The sequence below is a fragment of the Eucalyptus grandis genome, chromosome 5 (genome assembly GCF_016545825.1).
Source record: "Eucalyptus grandis isolate ANBG69807.140 chromosome 5, ASM1654582v1, whole genome shotgun sequence".
Taxonomy (NCBI): Eukaryota; Viridiplantae; Streptophyta; class Magnoliopsida; order Myrtales; family Myrtaceae; genus Eucalyptus; species Eucalyptus grandis.
This window is the reverse complement of record NC_052616.1, coordinates 51637781-51646124: the sequence shown is the minus strand read 5'-3', so window position 1 is coordinate 51646124 and position 8344 is coordinate 51637781. Positions and strand designations below refer to the sequence as shown.

At 40.8% G+C, this 8344-nt stretch overlaps 1 protein-coding gene across 1 annotated transcript; it reads right to left on the bottom strand.

The window, feature by feature from the left end:
- Positions 1-3990: 3990 nt before the first annotated feature.
- LOC104447435 (G-type lectin S-receptor-like serine/threonine-protein kinase B120) lies at positions 3991-8112 on the bottom strand. The gene is made up of 7 exons (XM_039312635.1): positions 6583-8112; positions 5901-6011; positions 5579-5823; positions 5305-5500; positions 4965-5202; positions 4715-4862; positions 3991-4451 (listed from the first exon to the last, which is right to left on the bottom strand). The coding sequence occupies exons 1-7, from the start codon at positions 7922-7924 to the stop codon at positions 4143-4145; spliced, it is 2589 nt and encodes an 862-aa protein (XP_039168569.1). The 5' UTR covers positions 7925-8112; the 3' UTR covers positions 3991-4142.
- Between the last annotated feature and the right edge of the window lie 232 nt (positions 8113-8344).

Sequence of the window (8344 nt, the reverse complement as noted above, 5' to 3'; positions counted from 1 at the left end):
ACATAGTTTTACAAGACCAAAGAAAATATAGTACCACTCACCTCATCACGTACAACCAAACAATAAATGATACTCATATCGTCGAACTCAGGGCCCTATCAAATAACCGATGAATAATGTTAAAATCAAATAAAACTCCGCCTCAACTATGAAACGACTAAATTACACCTTTAACTCTAGCAAAAAGACTCTTACGCGCTAATAAATCGCATACCCAAAATGATTATTTCAACCCATTCGCAACGCAGAATTTAAGCGTAAAAATTGATTATGCCATAACTTTCTCCTTTGAAACCCGTTCTGAATGTAATTATAATAAAATAAAATAAAAACCCTTCAAATGTACTACAAGAATCCCAACTTGAGCATCCCAAAATGCAAGCCAAAAAACGACAAAATACAGGCCCAAAGCTATTGGACGCATATTGTTCACTGCGTGCGGAAAACTTTAAAATTTTGTTTCAAATAAACCATAAACTCAAATCACGATTCGTAAAATCTTATAACTCCACAACACCCTAAACTATGATTTCTATAAAAATACGCAGCTCAACGGGTCCAAAATCAGATTTCTCCACTCAATTTTCCAAAAATTCAGAATTTGAGCCTTAAACCCGTAAATTACTTCGATTGGACGAACGAGAGGTCTAATCTCTTACCGGGTGTTACGTCACGAAGTCAAGTTGGCTTGGCAAGGCATCAACAGAATGCATGTGCCAAACCCCACTTCCTCTTCTTCCTTTTTCTTCTTCTTCTTCTTCTTCTTTTCCTTTCCTCTCTCTCTCTCTTCTTTTCTCTCTCTCCCGAAGTGGCTCGGGCCCTATAAAAGAGAACGCCCACTTCTTCTTGCTTCATCGACCGGTCAAACTTATTTTCTTTTTCTTTTCTTTTTAATTCCTTTCTTAACTTGTCAAACCAGTATTTTACATTGCAGCTTCTGACACGAAGTTGACGGCTTTTGAAGTGGGATTCAACAAAAAGAAATGCGCGGTTTTTGCTTTTTTACTCCGGGTTTTTGCGACCCCGGTGTGGGATCGGCGACTCCCGTTGACGGAGGAGTCGTCGAGTTTGTGTTTGTTTATACGAAGAGGTCAAAGATGAGGACAAAAAGGAAGGCGATAGATTCGTCGTCCATCACAAAAGAGGCATCGGTTCGTGCACGAGGACAAGCTTTAACGAACCGTTGACCCAATGGGAAGTTTCCATCTTTTTCCACGTCGTTTTCGAGAGTGTACTGAACATCGCTCCGCTAGGAGATATCGAAATCACGTGTTGTTTTCGAATGGTGCCTTGTTTTTGAAGCATAAATTGCCAGAGCGGATGCATGCATGCACTTGCGTTGGTCCAAATGCTCTCGCCTGGTCCTTGCAACAATGTCAATTTCCAACCTTTTTCTCAGTATAGGATTAGGAGCATGCAAAATAAACCACCCATATCAAAAATTGACCGGATCAGACCAAACCGGCCAATTCGTTCCGATTTTTTAGAGTGTCGGCTTGGTTCCTAGTTCCTAAAATTGAAATCAATATCCAAGCGGCCCGGTTCCCGATTTCAAGAGAGAATCGAACCAACTACAAACACTTTTTTATTATTTCTTAAAAAATTAATAAAATATGAACTAAATACTATCCAGTCCAATCGTATCACAAACTATGGCATAATTACTTCACTCTTCATTTCTTTTGTCAATATCTTAAGATTTGTCATTTTCTCTCTCATTGTGCATGGCCACTCTTTAGTGGGAAAGAGAAAAAAAAAAAAAAAAGTAGCTGGTTCCATTGGGCTAAACCAAAACCGATGGTCCAATCCGATCCCGATCCTAGGACCAAGCGGTTTTCAAAATTGGGAACCCGTCCTTCCAATCCAGTTCATGATTCCATCTTAAAACTGAATCAGACCGAGAACTGATCACCCCTATATAGGATGACACATATATTAGAAAAGCAAATCAAGGTGTTGATTTCACGACAAAGAAAGGACACTCTCTATAAATGAAATCTCCTAGTCGTTGCTTTCTAAGACATGCTAGGATTGCCCAGTCTGTTTCTCTGTTATTTGGACCGTGTCCTCCTTGGTTGCTCCACGTAAAATTTTCACTTCGCATACTTTTGCATCTAAACACCAAACAGTTTAATCAAACAGACCAAATTGCCAGCAGAAGATCTCACAAGAAAGGAACCCCTTGTCCCTCCAAACTCTCATCTCAAGCCCCTTCATAGTTTCAACAACCATAGGCCGCCGTATTTGCCACCTCAGGTGACAAAGACTGTAAAACCTAGCTATAGAACATGTAACGGTAGCGCCCCGCCTGGGGAGCTGGGGAGTTGTACATATCCTGGATTCTGTAATTTGAAAGCACTGCGGCCGAATTGTTTCGCTGGACCTTTGCATCGATAGGCCAGAAAGCATTTTGCTGATCTGAGCTAGAAAGAGCACGGCCATGGGACTCGGGCTCAGGCTCTGCACTGAAATGTGAGCTGGTGGCGATGGCACTCAGACCTGAGCGATGCATAGTGAGGATGGTAATTGAAATTTTCACCATTCTTCCTTATGTTAAATTTGATGTTTATCGATGATGAGAGCATTATGCTCTCACTCAGGAACCGTATGTGCGTGTACATACACTAGTGAAGCAAGATCGACTTTAGTTCCAAAAATTGAAGACAAGCCCTCAGCTTATAGATCGAGCATATCCAAGAACACTCCCTCTCCCGTGCAAAACAAGCTTCACATGTAAAATGCAAGATGTGTATATAATCACATCAATTTGACAGACGAGGTAATTTGTTGGTCTCAAAAGATGAATTCCCCTTAGGCACAGAACCTGCTGAAAGCTGGAATAAAAGGGCAGTTGGTGCATGGAGCTGCCATTGTGCACAGGATCCTGGAACAGCCGAACCACTTCGGGTCTATTGTATGTAGCCTTATTGTTAAATTATGTCTCGAAATTGAGTGTTTGCAAACGCAATCCATTTGGATAAAAAATTTTATTATTTGATCGTAAAAATATTTTTTGATAAAAATAATATCTAATATTATGTATAAGAAAAGAAATTCAAAATTCTTTTTGGGTTTTGGATGTCTTCGGTTAACAAAATAAGCTTCGTTGGACTCCATAAAAGTTTATAAAAGAGAAAATAATATACAATAAAAGGAAAAAGTAAGGGTTTCTTCACCTTACCTGCAGCGTCCCAATTCCCATTCAAGAAAGAAGCACATGGTGGGGCACAAATAAAACAGAATACGTCTTCTCTCTTTCCGGTGGAGCCGGTGAAGCCCTAAGAAGAAGACAGAGCCACACAAAAGGAACGTTCAGGAGAGCGCCACACGATCAAAAAAGACGAATGTAAATCCGTACGTACACAAACCAAAAGATGAATGCTAGAGTTCTTATTTTGGTGTACATAGAGCATTTTACTTTGAGTTTAAATGCACAATAATTTTATGTATTGAGTTTATGTCCAAGTGAATTATTTATTTATAAATATTTTTTGTTTGAACTTAAATTTAAGTGTAAAAAGCACTCGAATGTGTGAAAGATTGTAAACTTTGTTCTCCAATTATAGTAAATTATTTGCTATTAACTCTCTCCGTGAACATATGTACCAATATTTTGATATTATTATTATTATTATTCTTTATTATTATTTTGACTGAGCTTTTAACCCATTAGCACGAGACCCACCTCCCACGGCACCCCACTTAAGATTTTACCCCTCCTAGATGAGAGTTGAGAGCAAACCAACGTGTCCACCGCGGGGTGAATCTGATGTCTTTATTATTATTATTATTATTATTTTGGTAAAAGGTTTCTATTATTATTTCATTTGTTTCTCGTGATTTTATGTTTAAATTATTCTATCATTTTCACGTATTTTTTTATTCCAACAATTACCTAGCCGTTTCCATGACTTGACCCTAGGTCACAGAGCGACAGCTTTTACCTGAAACGCCAGTCCTAAATGCAATTGAATGAGATACTGCAGAATAAAAAGCAATAAAGACACTTTCATATCAAGACCAGGGAGTCAAGTTCTAAGCCTTTTAGCAAAAGTACATGTGCACAGTTCCAATAATACTTATCCTGTTGTAAAGATCACAGGAGCAAAGTGAAGAGAAAACAAGAATGAATCACATTCGCCCTATCTACCATCCACGGAGCTAACTGTTACGCCGTTCAATGACTCAATTTCTTGGCTTTCAGACAAAGAGCAAGTATCCATGGAGCCCGTGATCGAGGTTGACCTGGGTAGTTTCGGGAAGGGAAGATCTGCTGTTTTGCTTTCTAATAGTAGCATAACGGAAGGCATGGCCGGTCTATCTACAGCGGAGTCCTGCACGCACAGCAGTCCAACTTGTATGCATCGCAATACCTTATCCGTAGAGCACGTGTCCCTGATACAGGGATCAATAAGCTCCATTCCCTTTCCTTCTTTCAAATGGTGCCAAGCCTGAAATCGTCATGCACGCAAGTGAAAACAGTTTGACTTAGATGTAAACGAACGAATAGCTAATTCAAATGTATATTGTCCTGATGTGCAATAACATCTGTTGATAGCACTATGCTTTTTAATATGACCGATAGTTTCTAAGCAACAGACAATGGAGAAGTGGAAACCAGACTGAGACAACCTAATCAAAGGCAGATGCAAACATATCTTAAGATGAGAGTTTTGGTGCCTAGTAGCTTGAATACAGATAAGGATGAACTCACATTGACGATAAGGTTAGGATGTTCCAGCGTGCGAAAGCCAAGGTTTTTCTTGCCACTAACAATCTCCAATAATAATACCCCAAAGCTGTACACATCAGATTTGACCGAAAATAGACCTTCCATCGCATACTCTGGAGACATGTAACCACTGCAATTATATTGGTAGATGAGTCAGTCCACTCCACACTAATCAAACATTTGGAGTCACATATGCACTTTCTTTTTCTCACTAGGAAGAAATTCAACTTACTATGTGCCAACCACTCGATTGGTGCTTGCTTCATTTTCATTTGTACCAAAAATTCTCGCCATGCCAAAGTCTGATATTTTCGGGTTCATCTCTTCATCCAACAAAATGTTACTAGCTTTTAGGTCACGATGGATAATCCTCAGTCTAGAGTCTCGATGGAGATAGAGGAGGCCTCGTGCTATCCCTTCAATAATCTCAAAACGTTTCTTCCAATCCAGTTTCGCTCGCTTTGCTGGATCTACAATAAATTTTGAAAAGTGAAGAAAAATCAAATGAATTGTTTTCATGACAATTCCTTCATGGAATGCAAAAAACCAAATTCAGATGATTGACAACTTACTGAAAATAAAAGAATCCAAGCTCTTGTTGGGCATGTACTCGTAAATAAGCATCTTATCTTCCTCTTGAACGCAAAATCCAAGGAGTCTCACGAGATTTCTATGTTGTAATTTCGCAATTAACATAACCTCATTCTTAAATTCATCTAGTCCTTGGCTCGACTTCCTTGAAAGCCTCTTAACGGCTATTTCTTGTCCTCCAAAAGCTTTCCCTGCAGATTCAGAGGGTAGACAGTTAAGTATGCCTCTATGACATCTCAAAGTCTACAACTGGTGATCATTTAGCTTTACCTTGTAAACAGGACCAAATCCTCCCAGTCCAAGTTTGTTTTCTTCAGAAAAGAAGTTTGTAGCAGCTTCTATGGAACTGAAGTTGAACACTGTTATATCAGCTCCTCCTACTTGCTTAGCATCTCTAGCAAGACCATCTGGTCCGGATAATTCAGCAGATAGCTCTTCGTTCTTAACAAAATTATCAAGCAATGGAAGTTTCTTGTTTTTCCGATAGAAAATCGAGAATCCTGCATTTAAAGTTTACTAACATGTAAATAAGAACACAAGGAGCAACAAAATCATTCACTTCAGAAGAAAATCTCACCTTTTAAATTGTCCTTGAACCTCCATAACAACCATACCAGTACACCAAGAACAAATGCTCCGACCAAGACAGTAATTATTATGAAAAGTTTCGATATTTTGCTCTTTGTTCCTATTCATAGATAAGAGAAAGAAATTATGTTATACGGGTTGGAAAGTGTGCAAGTATTCTACAAAATATCCAAAGTCATTAGCAAAGAACAACTCAGACGATAGATGTTTTGTCTATTCTATGATGCACGACTTCTTGTTGCAGGCAGGTCAGACGAGAGATTTTGGGTAAGCCATATAACAAATCAAGATATGATGATGAATAGGACCTTTTCATGCATAATGTTCTGATACTCCCCCTTCATATAAGCTTGAAAACATCTAGTTATGCCAGAGTTTTATTTGAGACTGGAAACATCTGATGGTGTTCTCTGTTGACGGTGATATATTTCGTTCCGTTCTGATACTACACAGGGCTAGATTCATGTTATTCAGTTGCACTAATTGTTGTTATCCCTGACCTCCATTAACCTAATTCTATATGTAACAATCTCAGTGCTTTTTTTGATAAGTCACACAATCAATGTTGGCCTTTATCACACAAAAAGACGATCACAAGGAATAGGAAACATTACTTTGGAGAAGATCATCAATTTTTAAATTGCAAGGGATATATCGAAAAGAGATCATACGTAATTCAGAATTGGCAAGACGAATTTGGAGGGTCAGTCCGCCCTTGTCAAATTGCTGCACATCTATCAAATTCTCGGTCCACAGCATGCACCCGATGCCTACATCAAATGCAAAAGCGTTGCACGAACAATTCTCCAGACACTTCGCCTCACACCCGTCCCTGATTGTGGCTGAAACAGAATCCGCGAAATCTGGCAACTTCACGCCATCCAATTTCAAGAAGCCATCCATCCTGCTGCTGTTGTCCTGACACTGTAATTGGGTCTTCCGAGCACAACCTGCGGACCAGTTGCCCCTGTTCCATTGATCTGGTGACTTCGGACTGAACCCTTCCATGCAACTACATTTGGGAGAGTCCATTTCATTACATATTGCAAAATCTCCACACTTATTATACAAGTCACATTCCTTAGCAGGCTGTTCTTGAAGCATGGTCCATGCATTACTAGTCCCATCCCAGAGCAACTGCTCTTCCGTCCCGTTCCAAAGTATACGGAACATCAAGAGATTGGAGCTATTCAACGGCGTGTACGTAAAATACCTGCTTCCGTCTGCCTGGATGCTCCAGAGCCGGAACCCAAACAGATAACTGCGGGTCATATTTGGCACGCCGGTGAAAATCTGCCCATTCCAATGCCCGCTCCTCCATTCCCGGCCCGACTGGCCCCAGATCACTATCTGTGGTGGCAACCGGGGATCAACGCCCATAGAGAAGTTCCCAGGGGAAGGGTCGTCCGACGATTTCCACGACCTGAAGGCACGGTTCTCTCCATCAGTGGAATTCACCCTCACTCTCATGCCGGGCAAGTACGTGTCCGTCGGGTGGTCGAAGCTTTGCCAATTTGAATTGCTGACGTCACCACCAGCACTAGCGGAGTCAGCCTCTGCACTGGCCAAAAGAACCAGATTTCCGGTATCCATCAAAACAGCTGTCGAGTTGGTGGGCACAGAGGAGGAGTCAATGCTACTAGACCAAACTGTGCCATTATTACCGTCTAAAACCATCAAATTTCCATCATTTGAAACTGTCATAACTCCAGATTCACCAGAAACAGGGCTATCTCTGTTCGCGACCCAGACAACTGTCTTAACACTTACGTGGTACCAAATACCAACATATCTAAGAGAGGAATTCGCAGGGCTAAAGAACCCCAGTTCGAAATTCCCAGAAGAAGAAATCAGAGTCTCGCCGTCTCTGACAAACTGCCCTCGCGAGATCGAATTTGCTGCGCGAGAATACGAAAACAGAGACGATGACACGAAAAACAAGGAGAAAAGCAAGAATTTTGCTCTGTTTTTGCCGGTGAAGGGCATTCCACCGTTGACAAATGCCCCAGGCATTGGTCCGGAGAGAGGGAGAATCAAGAACACGAGTGGAAACTTTTCAGGGTGAGAGAGGGAGTTTCAATGGCGACCCATGTTAGGTGTTGCAGTTTATAACACAAGGTTGACGACTTTTTGGAATAAGAATCAACGCGGAAAACACGCATTGAATCGAAACTTGAAACCTCTTTCTTCTTGCTTTCTTTTTTCCTCTGGTTTTTTAGTAGACCGAACGCGCCGAGGCCCATCGCGAACAGAACTACAGAAGGGGTTGGTGAATTCGGCTTACCGGTCGAGGACAAGGACAAAGAAGAAGAGGAAAGTGGGAAATTCGCCGTCCATCATAAGTCAAAGAAGGGCTGGTTTCAACGCGAGGACAAACCGACCAAAACAAAAAAAAAAAAAACACGAGGACAAGCGTTACCGAATAGTTGGCAA

Coding starts and splice junctions, on each gene's coding strand:
- LOC104447435 (XM_039312635.1), bottom strand. CDS start 7,924: ATGCCTGGGGCATTTGTCAACGGTGGAATGCCCTTCACCGGCAAAAAC. Junction 6,012..6,582: donor TCTTGCCAATTCTGAATTAC/GTATGATCTCTT, acceptor ATCTATGAATAG/GAACAAAGAGCAAAATATCG. Junction 4,452..4,714: donor ATCCTAACCTTATCGTCAAT/GTGAGTTCATCC, acceptor TGACGATTTCAG/GCTTGGCACCATTTGAAAGA.